The 16,205-nt window shown below is 42.4% G+C and overlaps 1 protein-coding gene across 1 annotated transcript in view; it reads right to left on the bottom strand.

Moving 5' to 3' along the window:
* EEPD1 (endonuclease/exonuclease/phosphatase family domain containing 1) overlaps positions 1 to 16,205 on the bottom strand; it is a gene marked incomplete at its 5' end in the record, with an annotated part of 64,761 nt that overhangs the window by 5,299 nt on the left and 43,257 nt on the right. The window contains 3 exons of the mRNA XM_080339302.1: positions 567 to 699; positions 1,982 to 2,116; positions 5,460 to 5,570. Of these exons, the coding sequence (XP_080195428.1) occupies positions 567 to 699; positions 1,982 to 2,116; positions 5,460 to 5,570 (379 nt within the window). The remainder of the gene's footprint in view (positions 1 to 566; positions 700 to 1,981; positions 2,117 to 5,459; positions 5,571 to 16,205) is intronic.

Genomic DNA, 16,205 nt, shown 5'->3' on the forward strand with positions numbered 1-16,205 from the left:
CCAGAGCAACTTATTGGAAATCATCAGAATTATTGTGCATATTGCACCCAGATACCAAAGCAGGATTTCGTCTCTTTTCTCATTAGCATCCATCTCCTGATTTGCATTGAATTTTATAAAGAGTGCTGCAAATGTCCAGAAAGTAAATATATAGAAACTTTTTCTTTGGAAAAATACCATTAAGCTTTGTTCTGATATCAGGTAGGTGTTATTTCCACAAAGCACTTAAAATAGAGTCTTAACACTGGTGGTTGTTGTTGTTTTCCAGCTAAACTTGCTCTTATACTAGTGTAAAATCAGAAGGAACTTTATTTGAAAAAATGGTGTCAGAGACAGTAGGAAGCCCTGTGCTGTTTGTCTTAATTAGGCAAGGCTATAAGACAATGAGCAAGGGAAAAGTACATTTGCCACACTGTGCATCATTCAAATCTGAATACCAATAAAGACAATTGCAAGGCTGATGAGGATTGCACTGGGATAGATTTCATTTTTTTTTTAAATTCCTTTTGATTAGATAAACCGGTCGACATACGTGTGATAGCTGGCAGGAAAAAAATCTACCCTACCTTTCAGAGTCTCCTGCAATGTCTGTGCAAAGGCTGCCAGTTTGTGGCTGTCGTGGTTCTTCCCGATATTTTCCCCTGCTGAGGGCAACAGGGCCAGATGAAGGTTAACCAGTGTTAGATCGTTCATGCCAACCTGGAAGAGGAAGGAGGAGAAATCAATGCCACGCAGACAGGGCATGGAAGGGCACAAAGCAAAACCACACGCCTGTTCCAAGCACTTTTGGTGGCAAATCTAGGTGACTAGGACTCACTTTGCTATGTATGTGGTGTGTTTTGGTTTGTCTTGTTTTTGGGAGGAAGAGGGGAAAGGCGTTTTGCAGCTTTGTTCGCAATAACTTGCTACGCTCTCATTTCTGAGGAAACTGGTTTGCATAAGCTTTCCACCATGGTTGCAGAAAGAAGCTGGCTGCTTATGAAAATCAGTTTATGTAAAACCAGTTGTTAATAAGCTACAAAAAATGTTGTGGTCATTACATGGGCTAATTACTACTCTCTTGTGATTAGCCCTGGCCCGTCACAGAGACTAATCAAGAAACTTAATGTACCTTGAAAGGAGATGACAGCTCCCTGCAATTTTCTCTTTACCTTCTGGAACTCGCTTGGCACAAGTAATACCTACTCCTAAGATTTACCTACTTACATTATTAATCTATCTTAATTAATATTAATAATTTATTTATTCATAATCATTTTATTAATGTTCTCTGGAAGCATTATCAGAGATGTCAAGTTCCCCAACCAGGACCCCTCCACCACAGCCTGTGCAGAGATGGGCTCTCTCTGCTTGGATGTTCACTCAGGCAGATGTACGAGAACAGTTTCCAAAATGCACCATGTTCTTTTAGATGGGTTCAGCCTAGTGAAAAAGCATTAAAATGGGAACCCTGCAGTATGCCTGCAACATAACATAGATCAGTCCGAGTCTCTCAGGAGCACTGTGCCTTCTACATATATATGTATCTCCATTCTGCCTACACTTATCCCTCTCCACTCACAATCTGTGGCACTGCCAGGAATCACAGCCCTGTGGCTGGTGCTGCTGGATACACACCTTGTTCATGCTGTCTTAATTTGGTAAAAGCAGAACAAGGTGACTGGTGACTTCTGTCACACTCTCAGTGGCTGTGGAGGCTACCAAAGGTCTACCAATCCTCAAGCGCCCAAATGCTTACTTTTGGCAGGGTTTGCTCCCACAGGAGCGAGGGAAATGACTGACTCTGGTGATCTGCCATACGTATTAAGGCTCATTAAGCACCTTTCTATAATCAAGCCATGATACAGTGCTAAAGTGATGAGATGGGTCAGAGCCTCATGCAAATTTTTACCTGTTAGAACACTGTGTCTCTTTCCATCTTACCCATTTTTTAAAATAAAAGCTAAAGTCTGCAAGGGTCAGTTGGCACAACAGCAGTTACCTTGAAATGTGCGAGGTACGGGTGAGGATATGAGTGTTTCCCATTGCCATTAGTCTGTGCCATCTCCTGAGATGAGGCATCTTTCAGTTCAATGCCTGCTGTTGTATCCCAGAGGAAGCCAAAATATTCAACTCCCTGGAATTAAAGAGAAAAGCTAGTAGTAAGAAGGCAAAACTAAAATATTCTGCCCAAATGCAGCCCTCTAGCTTAAATTTTCACTGGCCAGTTTCAGTACCACTGTTTCTGTTAGCAGGGGTGTACATCACTCCCAAAATACGCAGAGGTGGTAGAAGATGATGCAGGTTTATATCTGGACTTGGCGCCTGCTGAGGGCAGGAGGCCCAACTCGCTGTGCACAAGCATAAAGGAGAAAGAGCATCCTAGGCTATCAGTAGGTGATAAAGAGAACAGATGGAAACACTTCTTTATCTCCCCCTGGCCAAAACTGCCACCAGATGTGGGGGTCACCTGCACTGACTTCACTGAAAAATGAATGTGCTGACCTGAAACACATGTTCCTCTACTACCTGCAGCCCCTCTCACCTGTACGCTGGCTATCAGACACCCAGGTAACTTCAGCACTGCTTGGTCCACCCCAGGATTTAATAACCTGTTTTATCTTATATAGGTGGAGTGTGTTCAGGGCCACCGCAGGGGTGAAAGATAAAGATGCCGCCTCTTGTGCAGGTGTTTGGGCTGATACAGTCCTTGTTCCTCCTAGTCAAGGCAAGGCATCAGAGGCATCGTATTCTTCTGAGTGTGGCCAATAATGAGGTAGTTTATTACCCATAGGAAAATATGGATGGTTTGTCTAACCCTGAACTCATGGTCTCACTGGGTGACTGCTGGGGTTGCGGTGGATGACGCTGCACACAGTTACTCCTCCTCCCCATGCCATACGTCATCTCATGGATTTCTGTCACCTACAAACTAAAAATATCCAGGCTCCTTAAGTCTCTCGGTGTGAAATCTGGTCTAGACATCTCAGCCGTCTCAATCTTCTCTGTCTCTTTTCCACCTGTTTCATGCTCAGCTCTCTGTTCCTTTCAGCTCTGTTCCTATCATCCTGCATGGATTTTTTTTTTATTACTTCAAGATGTGATATTGGCATTTTCAGAAAGCTGCCCACCCTGGTCACACCAGCAGCACTACCTAATTGAAAGCCTGTCAGCTCCTCCTCCCATCACCTAGACACCCTTTTGCTTGGTATCAATCAGACCCTCTTCCCTTAATGAATCATAGCTAAATCCATTGCAAGGAAAAGGGGTTTTTTTCCATTTCAGCTGGAATAAACAAATGTTATCTGCTCTGCTGACTTGAAAGAAAGTATTAAGGTTGGCTAAAATCCTTTGGTAGCTCCTTTAGATAACTCACCCTTAAAATAACGACAAAATTATTCCACCAGTTGGAAGTCTAAGGTCTGAAAGCTGCTACAGGAAAAGCTGTGGTAGAATAAAACTGCTGTCAACAGCTGTTTGCTATTCCTTGGCTTCAGATTCCACACCAACATGGTGGTCAAAAGTTATTGCTTGTTTGAAGGCCAAATGCCCAGGATGTGTGGAAGCACAAGCCTGAAGCACCATCCGCCATTCTGCATTATTCAGCCCCGTAGAGCATCCCAAGATGAGCTTGTGCCAAAGATGCTGTATGCTCAGGGTTCCACTCCCTTAACTCACTGTATCACACTTGCATACACAACGTTCAAAGCAGATGGCCCCATTAACTAACCCAAGGTGTGGAGAAGACTTTTTGGCCCAGTGGAGGGTTCTCCACTACAGCCAGACTAAAAGGAAGAGTCAGTACGTGCTTTTTCTGTTCTTAGCTTGGCAACAGACTGTGCCTGTAATTTTGAGAAGCATTCATCCTTACATCCTTACCAGTAAAACAAGATAGACAATGATTTTTAATTACTCAGCTCATAGTCAAAACTTTCATTTCTATCTTTGGAAATTCAGTTCAGGAAAAAATAGACTAAAGACTCTGGATTTAATGTAGAAACTCTGACACAATTATTAATAATTATTGGGGAAAAAAGAAAAAAGCAGAGGCTCAACTTTGCACAACTTTTTAAATTCAGTGTTTCAATGATCTGGCCTAACAAGAGATCCCAAAGGAAAACTCCAGTCGGGAATAAAAATGTCCGGAAGGGGTTTTGCACTCTGCATTGGAATTAAGGGTGAATTGCTTTAAGCCTTGGACACATTAAGACTTTCTGTGTCTTCCTAGTGGTAACCAGAGTCTAATTCTTGTGCTGCTCAGGTGGTGGGTGTTGGGTTGGTTTGGTTTGTTGTTGTGGATTTGTGTTTTTTTTTTTTCTTTTTCCTTTTTCTCCTGTTAGTTGCCATTCTTGGGTTTGTACTCAGAAGGGGAGCAAAAGCTGCTGCACCTCCCAAAACATCAGAGTCCAACAACAGCCTCAGGAGTCAGCAGTGATACAACTTGATTTGGAAGAGCCAGATTAAGGAAACATGAATTCCAAGCAGTGTGATTATGGGACACAGCTGCAGCCATGTCTTTAATAACGACAGTGCTCAGAATAGATGAAGACAGCCCAATGCACTGCTAGGCACCATTTATTACATGACAGTTCTTCGTTCCTGCTTCCACCCCACAACAACATCCATGCTGCAATAATAGCATCATGAGAATGATCTCATTCAGCAACAGGTTTGAGCCCGAGGAGGACCTTGCTCTGAAATCTCATTAGTACCCTTAAAGGGAAAAAAGAGATTTCTCTTGGGACACAGTGCTTTTGTGCACTGTGGTGTTTACTCCAATGTAGCTATACCTTGTATATTGTCAAGGGTAGCAGGTGTAGCTGTCACCACCTTATAAATTAGTACCCCACTGCAGTACATATATATATATACCCACGGCAGAAGATACTGCTGCAGGGAAAAGCACAGTGCAGTACGGTGCGGATTTCAAATGGAGTCCACAGTATATTTTAAATACCTGTGCAGAGCACTTTGGGGAACGTGGGATAAGCTCCTCTTCCAGATGAGGGTGGCAGGCTGCACGGCCCCTCTGCGGGGTCTTTGCTTGCAAACTAGGGAAATGGGGAGCTCTTCCAAATGCCAGCTGGTGCTGTGGTAGGGAACAAGCTCAGCTGACTAGCACAAAAAAATTCAGAAGTACTGCAGTTTGCCAGGGGCAAAACCAAGGAGTGTTTCCTCTTCCTAATGTGTAGCCTTTTCTCTATATTTCTATACTGTTTTTATCTGCTATATCTCCCCCAGATGCACACAACTTCCTCCTTACAAGTGTGCCATAGGCTGAGGAAAACAATTCTCCCAAAAAATCAATGGCACAGTTGAATCGAAAGCTATAGAAAGAGATAGCTTAAAAAATCCGAGAAATGCAAACCTTGCTGAAAACGATTTGCAAAATATTTTGCCTTAAACAGATTCAAAATACGTCCTTACTTAGAGGGGAAAAAGAAAGCAAAGCCAAAGTTCAGACTTAGGGATTAATGTACCTTGTGTAGCTGGCCCGAGGGTTTTTCGGAAACAACACCCTTCCAACATCCTCTAGGGCCCTTCCACTTGCGGATGTTTGGCAGCGTCGGCTGGTTCAGCTCCATACAAAACTAAAGAGAGAGGAAAGAGAAAAAAAAAAAAGAAAAAAGATCAGCTTTGTAGGGTTTAAAAAATTTGCAAAATAAAGCATGTAGTGAGGCACTGGTAAGAGACACCATGGACCACAGGCTCTCTGCCCTCCCTGAAGGCTCACAAAGGAGGTGGTCTGGGCCACATCCCAGGCTGACTCACCCCCAACTGGACATTATTTGGAGATAAACAAAAATCAAAATAGCTCTGTGTAAATGCTGAGAGAGAACGCTTCTCCCTCAGACTCTTTTTTTTCCCCTCCAAAGCTACTTGTTTGACTGGAAAGGGATTCCCTCTATGCTGCCTTCAAAGATGCTGACTGCACCGTATTCCACTCCCCCACGGGGCTCCTCAAGCATCTGCCGAACCTTTCTGTGGGGCAGGAAGCCCCCATAGTGGGGCTGGCCCCGCTCCAACACCGAGTCTGCCGGCACAACACAAGAGGAAGGGTGTAGGCCACCTCAGTAACTGGTGTTTTGGAGTTAGGGCTCTTCTGACTTTGACTTTATGCCAGGGACACATGGTTGAGACTCCCCATGCTTGAAGGGGTGGGCTGCAGACTTGCACACAGATCCAGCCAGATCCTTGTGATGGTTCCCAGAGGTGCTTGTCTTCCTGAACAGTGCTGTGCAGCCACAGCACTCAGACATCCTTACGTGTTGAAGCATAGAGTCAGAGCTATAGAGGCTGTGCCCGAACCACAGAATGGTTGTGGTTGGAAGGGACCTCTGGAGATCAACCAGTCCAACCCACCTGCTAAAGCAGGTTCACCTAGAGCAGGTTGCACAGGATCATGTCCAGGTGGGTCTTGAATGTCTCCAGAGAAGGAGACTCCACAACCTGTCTGGGCAGCCTGTTCCAGTGCTCTGGCACCCTCAAAGCAAAGAAGTTTTTCCTCATATTCAGTCCAGCAGATCATGGACGTTGGAACTGTGGACACCCTGGAAAGCCCCCAAGTCTGGCTGGGTAACATAGACTCATAGAATCATGGAATAGTTTGGGTTGGAAGTGACCTTCAGAGGTCATCTAGTCCAAGCCCCTGCAATGAGCAGGGACATCTTCAACTAGATCAGGTTGCTCAGAGCCCTGTCCAGCCTGGCCTGGAATGTTTCTGGGGATGCGGCATCTACCACCTCTCTGGGCAACCTATGGCAGTGTTTCACCACCCTCATTGTAAAAAAAGTCTTGAGATTTTAAAAAAATCTTGCGATTTAAATTAAACAAAAAACCAATCAAACAAACAAACAAAGCCAAACGTCCAGCTGCACAGAAGTGCCGGAATGCAGCAGCTCTGGCTGCAGGGAAAGGGGACGGTATAAAGTAATCACTGCAAAAGAGCAACAGGGACTTCCAATGCACATAATTTTGTTACAGCTGATGCTGAAGAAACTGTGTTAAAACGCAGAGGTTTTCACTGTGGAGTATCTGCAGACAAAAACTTGTATCCAGAATGTCCCTCCAAATCAAGATGTAGTTTAATGAAGCAGGATTTTCAAGGCAAACAATAACCTCCTGTACACAGTGACTCTTTGCAGTGGGACACGCCAAACACAGTTCAAAGAGCTGTGGTGATAAACTGCGCAGATATAAGTGTTTCCTACATGGGTACTGGCAAAACGATGGGACAGCTATTCTCATGTTTATTTTATCTTTTGTTTCAAAAATAAAAATAAACCCCTGCTCTTTTACTAACTACCTGCAAGTATTGACTTTTCATATGCTCGTGACCCAGCAAAACTTTTTTGCATTGGAAGGCTGAGAATTTATTTGTGAACTCAAAATGAAAACACTTGGCACACCTTTTAAAACAGTTTTCTGAATGCTGAGATTGGCTCAGGCTTCTTATTCAAGACGCCACGTTAACATACTGTGTTATTGTCCATTAGATACCTTTGGGCAGCACTAGGGCTGGGCTGATATATTAAACAGGAGGCACGCAGGGTATTTGCACGGCTGGGGAACAAAGCTCAGCTCTAAACTGTTTGCCGGGTGCTACCCTAATAAACACAATAAATCATGTCAGCAACAATTATTCATTCCTGATGTCATTCTGATGACTTTAAACAGTGTGAATGTGGTGAATGAGCTTCCTAACATTTAAATAACTTAAATCAGCAAAAAAAAGAATTGTTGAAATTAGGAGTTCAACTGTAACCCAACAAAAGAGTTAACTTATCTCTGGGTTGCAGCTGCCTAGAAAGTCCAGCCAGCACAAAGTGTACAACAGGGCTAAATAAATCCTACAGAAACCATCACTTTATTAAAAAGGGCATCTGCTGTTGACTAGCGGAATATTTTTTTTCCTCCAAGCTGATTTTTTTTAAGGCCTTGATTTAACTTTGCTCAAACAAAAAGATGACAAATAAGATTACACAGTTTGTTTAGAGAAAAGCCATTAGCGCATTCTGGGTACAGTTGCAGCAATGGAGAAGTTGGCCTACAGCAGCTGACTTTAATCTGTGCCCATTTTCCAGGGCTTACAGGCACACAGATTTTGAAACTGTGACAGCATGCTTGCTTAGGTCACCCTTTTTCTGAAGTGAGAAGGGCATCTCTCAAATCATGTTGTTCTGCCCACAAACTTCCATGTCAAACAACATTATGCTTTCTCTTGTACAGTAAAAATATACAGACAAGCTCCTAGCCTACATTGGGAATTAAAAAAATGCCCTTCCTCCTTAGCAAAACTAAGATCTACATCAATTGCTTTCAGAAGCAGTTCTTCAAGTGGCAAAGAAAAATCAAAATTATAATCTCAGTCAATCAGTACAACATTTTTTCCCTAAATCTCCCTAAGAAAAAAAGTTCTATTTCTGGTTTTTTTTTTACTAGAGCCTTTCAGGCCGTAAGTTTCATGAAATGCAATCAGCTTCTTCATTAACTCCTACACATACCAAGTCAAAACTGAAACATGCACCATAATACCAACGGCAACAGGGCTTATTTACAAGGATGCCAAGATGTATTATTACACCTTTGCCGCCATGGTCTCTCTTGCAGCTGGGTACTCGTTTTTGTGGGATAGGCAACACTTCCATGGAGCAGGAATGTGGCAGCACACAGGCTTCAGGTGTGTTCTGGGCAAAGAGCAGCCTGTGCTCTTAAGAGGTCAAATGCCTTGTGCCAAGTACCTGCCCATTGCCCCCAAGGTGACACAAGGGCCACCACCCCAGGGGCTGGCACAAGCCCTGTTGCCTTTGCTCATCAGCAACACGTCATTTTCCCAAGAAAGGAGGATCCAAAGACGTCATTACTCTTTGCCCACCCTGATAAGGAGCCTGTTGCTCCCAGATCCTCCAGAAGCAGAGATGGGTAAAGGAGTGAGGTTATGACTGATGCTGGAAAAGAATGGAGGGCAGTCAGAAAAGCTGAGGAAATAGATGTTTGAGGAGGGACTGGAGAGGGGAAGGTAAAGAGTCTTAGACTAATTTGGGAGCAGGGAGAAGAACATGTGCTTGGCTGGCAAGTGCTAGAGAGCGTGAGAGAGTTATGGGCTCCCTAACCATCTACCTACCTCCTCAAGACACTCCAGGCACCGCTAGCAGGAGCATCTAATCTGTGCATTAAATCAGTGCAGCAATTCTTCACACTAGGAGAGCTGCCCACGAGCACCTGGCAGGAGCCCACAAGCAAATCTCACCACCTTCTGTCCAGGATGCACTGGTTAATCTTTGTTTTCTTTTGGGGTGCTATTAGTGCAGCCAGTCCCAAACCAGCACAGCATGAGCATCTTTTCCAGATGATGACAGCACTACATGTTGAACATCTTTGTCTGTCAAGTGTTAGTCCTATAATACCAGCACTGGGGACCACACTGAGCCAGAGCCCTTCCTTGGGGTGAGCATCTTCTCCTCAAAAAGAGTTTGCGCTACTCCTAAACCCCGAGGAAACTAAATGTGACCCAGGAAAACAATGTCTTAGGGCTTAATAAATCCCACATTTCTTATTAGCCAGTGATTCCTCTTTGAAGGACGCTTTCATACCTGGAATTAGAGCAGAGGCTGTAAAGGAGGGTGAGTAGAGAAGGAAGGAGGTTGCAGGGTGAGCCTGTTGTTATGGCACAGTACATGGCAGTGCAGTAATCATCGCCTGAACTTTAGAAAGGCACTCAAAGACATTAACTCTCCATTTTAGTTAATTACCACAGAAGCTTTCAGGCCAAAAGGGCACTGCAGTGAAGGTAAACAACAACTAACTTAATTAAAGCAAGGGTGATTTTGGTTCCTCTTAACCAAGAGCTGAGATGAGAACTAGGGAATAAACATTCCATTTCTAAATGTCACATACGCACAGTTCCTTTATTTTTAACAGGCACTAGAGGGAGCAGCTTTAATGACTGCCAGAGATGCATATGAAACTTCTATCAATTCCTTATTATTTCAGCTATGTTGAGGTGTCACATTAGCAAACATTTGGCATTGTCATGGTGAAAGAGACTTGACATTCAAGTGTGGGACCTGGCAATAATCGAAAAGAAGACCCTGACCAGCAAAAAAAGATGTTATGCTAATTTTTCAGGTCAAAATGCACCACCTTTTTTTGAACTGTAGATCCTGGATAAATCTTGAAGAAGAAATCTGTACCTGTGCATGAAAAAATGCAAGTTTTCTGGTAGTGGGTTCACTTTCCAGTTACTTTTGAGGGACCTCTTAGTAGTAGCAGTTCATGGACTGCAGGAATCTGCCAGTCACGGGCTGGAAAACACCAAGGTAAGGGGCTGTTCTGTGCTACAGGGCATCTCCCAGTGATGGATTTGGTGCTTCGGGAAAGGGTAGACAGAAATGCTCTAAGACACACCTTGGAAATTGTGCAGTAGCACTTGATGAGAAGCCTCCCAACCCTCACCAATAAAACTCTCATCCTGAAACATGGTCTAATATATTTCTGATAGAAGATACAACAACATTGACAGTGGCTTCCTGAGACCATCTGGCACTGCTCTTTTTTAATTGATCCTTTAGTATATATATATATATATATGCCTTCCCTGCTTCACCACTGGGTATTGTAGAAGCTAAAAATCACGTTCTTGGAGTTAAATGCACGTTATCCTTTCTTTATTTATCCAAGTGGACTGTACTTTTATTTCCAATTGAAAAAGCAGACTCAAATACCTGTAATCTTCCAATCTACCAGGTATAGGACACAGTTGCAGCTGGTGCACCCTAATGAAGCCTGATCCATAAAGCCAAGAGCAGAAAAGCTATAAATATTTATGCGAACTTGAAATCAGCACCTTTGGTTTGCCGGTAAAGCATCCTGATTTGACACCGATGTTCTTGATGAAGAAGAGTGTTTTGTTAGATCACGTTTGCAAGGAGGAAGAGGTAGAGTTAGGGGGAGCAAGAGATTTGTGGGTGTTGTGTTTTACTGAACTGGCCATTGAGGTATGGGTAAGGAAAGGTCAAAGGCTTCAGGACTGTTGTCCTAGAGTGGCAGGCAAGTCAAGAGGGGCTGCAAGACATAGCAGGGCCAGGATGCTCAACACACTTCTGCAACCAGACAACACTGGATCCACTTCCCACAGGCAGAAGCAAGTAAAGAAGGTGACATGGAGGAGCATCAGGCCCTTCAGATACATCTGGAATCTCCTATGTCCAAATGTTACAGCAGGGATGGAAGCATTATCATGGCTAAAGCCTGAAACAGAGACTCAATGTTGGATCATATTTCCCACTGACAACAGTGCTGTCTCAGGCCTCCACTGCTTGTTTGCCTTTCTCTCAAGCATATCCCTTTCCTGTTTGCAAAAGGAGCCAAAAAATACGCACACAAGAAATAGATGCATCCACTGGCATGGTGGATGCACTCACAAATTTTATTAAGACATATAAATAACACAATGGAAAGTCAGGGTGGCCCATTTAACTAGTCCCTTCTAGGAAGACTTCATTAAAGATTGCACAATATCTATTGCTTTTGTTGTTCAAATATTGATATTACATAAAGGCAAACAAAACTTGGCAGGCAGATGGGGGTCTGATAGACAGATAATCATGAGTGCTTTCAAAGGAGAACAACTACCCTCAGGGAATCAGCTTCTGTCTCAGCCGTATCTATACATTTGTGTTGGAAAAAGTTTTCTACTTCTCAAATCTTGTACATAATTCTACAATGAAGTCAGAGCTGAAGAAATAATTAAAAAAAACAAAAACAAAACCAAAGTTTAGAAGAAAAATTCTAGGATAAAAAAAAAAGGAACCAATCTACCAAAAGTGCAGCAGCCCCAGAATTACTCCTGGAAAGCTTATCTGCCCCTTCTGCCATGTTAGTGTGTGCTGCTTGCACTGGGTCATCAAGACCTAGGGCAATACTTTTCCATCCTTTATATACTGGTTTGTTGTTCCTAGAGCTAAACCAAGATATCCAGATTCATGACGGAATAAATCTTTACCATCTTCCACGTTCCTCACAAGGATTCAAGGTGTCCTTCAAACAGCTCTATGAACTCATTGCGAGCAGCAAAACTGAGGCAGAGCCCCTTGGCACAGCCAAATCCTCAACTGGTGTCTTTCTTCAGAAATAACACAGCACCTACAGGCACAGTTATCACCTCTACATGTCCTTCCATGCAACGGACATGCAGAGCTCATTTGTTGCAATAACATGCATGCATATTGGGATCTCAGGTCCTGACTCATCTGATCAGATTCTCAGCTCCTAGACGGGTGCTCCAGGCACCACGTTATGGACTGGAAAGTAAACATTTACTGTACTGCAGCCTTGCTGCCCTGGAGCCACGTGGCAATGTGAACTGCTGGCTTTGCTGCAGAGACCACTACTAAGCTTACTACTCAAAAAAGGAAACCTCTGGGGCTGACCTCCTCGGAGAAGACAGGATAAGGAAGGCTAATATTTGAAGCCAAGCTATGCATATGTGAGAAACCAGGTTGTCCAAGTCTGCTCTCCTTGTTTCAGGCAGGGGTAAATATGTGTCTGCAGAGAGGCACCGCTTTGCCTACCTGAGGATCGTGAAAACAAAGCATCAGGGGACTCTGTCATTTGGGCACCACTGAGGGTTAGGTGGCAGCTGAAGGATGCCTGGCAGGATTGGAAAGTTTTTCAAACTGAAAACATCATTTCCCACATTAGGCATATGAGCCCTTTCATGAGCTTGGCTGTGTTTTGAACCCTTCTGTGGATGCAAATCCAGCTGGACACGTACCTCTCTCCTGTTGCTGCTGAGTTATTCACCATTTTTCTTTTTCCTTCATGAATGTGCAGGAAATAATTACACTGATAAGTTTAACATTACATGCTTTTGATAATTGAGATAATGATTTGTTTCCATATACGAACCCACTTGAATAAAATCAGATATGCGGGGTTTTTTTAAGTGAGGTTTTACAGGATCAGTTGGGGAGTGGTTGGAGCCGAAGTTTGCACTCCCAAGTTATTTGCTTTCCTTTTCGAGAACTTATTTTGGAAAAAATTAGCAGTGAGTTTCTACACTGCCCTCCCAGAGGAATTATAGCTTGCTGCACTCACCCAACTGCTTAATTCTTTGTAATATACAAGAGGAAGTTACATTCTTTATCTTCTAATATATGATAAAAAAACAAAACAAACAAACAAACAAAAACAGCTAACACCAGATTGTAGCCATTTAAACCAGTTCTCTGCTCGCCTTTAATCATAGTGTTCCTGGGACAACAATGCAGATTGTTCACTGGCATGTTCTCCTATCTTCATCCTAAACAAAAGTGGTTATTTATGTAGTGTCTTTTTATAGATCTTCAAAAGGAAGACACGGAAACCTTTGGTGCAGAGCAGTGAAACAACAACAAATGAAAGAGGCAATGCAATAACTCTCCAAACACATTTTAAGTGCTGGGGCCGCTACTGAAGAATTCCAGGATGCTCAACTACCTATTGTCAACATGGGAAATGTAACATCTTTCACTCAGTTTGCCATTTAATGGGAAGGTGTCTTTACATACGCTTTGGTGGAAATTTATGGTACCTTTTCCCTATGGAAGACAGCACCTGTATTTGTCAGCCTCCATGTAGGAGGAGTTTCATGGATTCTTGATTTCTAATGTTTGCATTCAGAATCTGAACTTTTTCTCTGAACTTCATGGGACAGATTCATTTTGCAGAAGACAGTTCCTGACTCCTTTTTTCTTACCCTGAAGGACTTTATTTTTAAACATAATACAGGAAATTAAGGCCCAAGAGGTTGCCAAGGATGGTAAAAAATATTTTCAATTTATTCTTGAAGCCTTTTCAATGAAGTGTTTAATTCTGCATAGGTAGGCATTATAATCATTAACAGCAATAATGGCATGCCAAGGGAACTGATGTGATATAAAGAAGAATTATCTAGGTGCTCCTGCTCCGGCAGGGGGATTGGACTAGATGATCTTTCGAGGTCCCTTCCAATCCCTAACATTCTGTGATTCTGTGTGATAATTATAAGAAGGCCTCGTGACTATGAAGCTGTCTTTTTCATCAAGCTGCTTTTATGAGAGATGAGTGGTTGACTTCAAACACTTGCCCTACATAGTCTGCTTAACTGGTTAGCTGTGCTAGAATCATAGCCACGCCATGACTGAAATATTTACTTATTACTGTAGTGCCTGCTGTAAATACTCAGGTGCTTTTCCAAGTATTTTTTCCCCAACTTTTTATTTCCAAGGGAAGACAAGTTTCATTTTGCCACCGCTTCTGCCACCAGAAACACACCTCTCTGGGAAGACAGGTTTATGCTTAGGGAAGGTACATTGAGATTTTTAGAGCAATGTGGTATTGGATATTTTAGAAATATTACTATATGCGTATGCTTACAGCTACTGCCTCACACTGTGACCAACACTAAGGTATCCAAGTCTTGCACAGAATGAGCTATTGCACTTTTTGTTTTGTTTGTTTAATCCCTGGGCTGATTCTTTTCTCATGAAACATGAAACTCAGGAATCGATTTGTGCAGTGTAAAACCACACCAGCATATGTACAACCCTACTCACTCAGTAACCACCAGGACTACATGAGGTAAAAATCACTTTATCAGAACCTAGCCCTTAATGTGGAATGCAAATAGAAAATCATCCTATGGGACGTGGGACACAAAAGCGATAAGAAATAGTTTCTTGTTCACCCATTAAAAGACTAAACAAAGAAACAAACAATCTGACCAGTGAGCTATATTGCGCTCCCAGGATTTGAATCTCCCTACCTTCACATTGCCTTCAGCCAGAGAAAAAGGGGAAGAGGGGTGGGTAGGGAAGTGCTGATACAAAAGAAGAACAAACAAACCAAAAGGGGAACAGGAAAATCACAGTTTTGAAAGTTATTAATCAAAGAAATCTGCTTTAGCATGTTAAGATAATTAGGTCGCTCCATTCCCATGATAAAAATTTACTAATTTCCAAAGGTGTTAGCGAGTTGGGGTGTTTTTTTGTTTGTTTTGTTTGGGTTTGGTTTTGTTTGTTTTTTTTTTCATTTTAAATTGTGCATTACTGGCATACACACAGTGGTAAAGATGGACGGGACTGCGCTGATGTGCAGTGTGAGAAGGAATAAGAGCAGCGTGTTAAGAAAACTGCTGTGACACAAGGAAAAAGACACAGCCCTCATTATTACAAGGTCACAGTTTGGCCCACTCTACAGAGCCTCGCATCAAAAATAGTTATTCACTTGACATTTTGCTTCCATCCATTTCTTTCCTACTGTTAGTATTACTGTTTTCCCCAACTGATTTACATCTCTGCTTAGAGCAAGCAGTCTTTCCCATGGTAAGAACACAAAAACAAGGAAAAGAAAAAGATAAAATATGACTCACAACCATTGCCAGTCTCAAATATTTATTCTTCCTTCAGGCATTGATTATGCCACTGTACAGAACACTGTGCCACCTCCTGTAAAACTATTTAAATCTATCTTGTATCTTATTATTTTTTTTATTTATTTATTTATTTATTTTTTTTTTTTAAATTCTGGATGCTTAATTATTAGGAGGATCTCTTCCAGGGTGCCAGCACAGGACATATCATCTCACCTTTAAAAATAAATCTCATACATGTCTATTATACATTATTATTAATACTTTTTCACATTTCTAGCCATTAATTTAAAGAGCCCAATTTGACACTGATTTCTCTCTGAAATAGCACATTCTTTATTTATAGGTTTGCATGAATTTTCTGTCTTCACCCACTAGCATGCCCTCCAGAGAGTCTATGGGACTGTCCTCCAACCCTGACCAAGTTCTGCTCTGGCTGAGCCAATAGATTCTTGCTCCCCATAGAGAGCATATGTGTTATTTAATCCACATAAGCTACAAAAAAAATAAATGGGGCTGACATTGAAACACTCTTGCTGCTCAGTCAATCTTTTAAAAAGAAAAACCAAAACCGAAACCAAAACCAAAAACCACTCTTCCCCAGAACTGCTGGCTATTCAGAACTGGTCCTGTTCTATGAGCTTGCTTTGCCTTCTGTCTTCTAGAAGAAAGCCAGGAAAAAAAAAAAGAACTAAGGACCCCTATTACTTCTACCACCCTCAAACAAAACTTAAACACGTCAGCATTTGTAAATAGGCATTTTCTGTTTCTCCTTGTTCTGCAAGTGTAGAGAATAATTTTATTAATGGATAAATTTGGCTTCAGTTCAGGGACA

This window comes from Nesoenas mayeri (genome assembly GCF_963082525.1).
Source record: "Nesoenas mayeri genome assembly, chromosome: 2".
NCBI lineage: Eukaryota > Metazoa > Chordata > Aves > Columbiformes > Columbidae > Nesoenas > Nesoenas mayeri.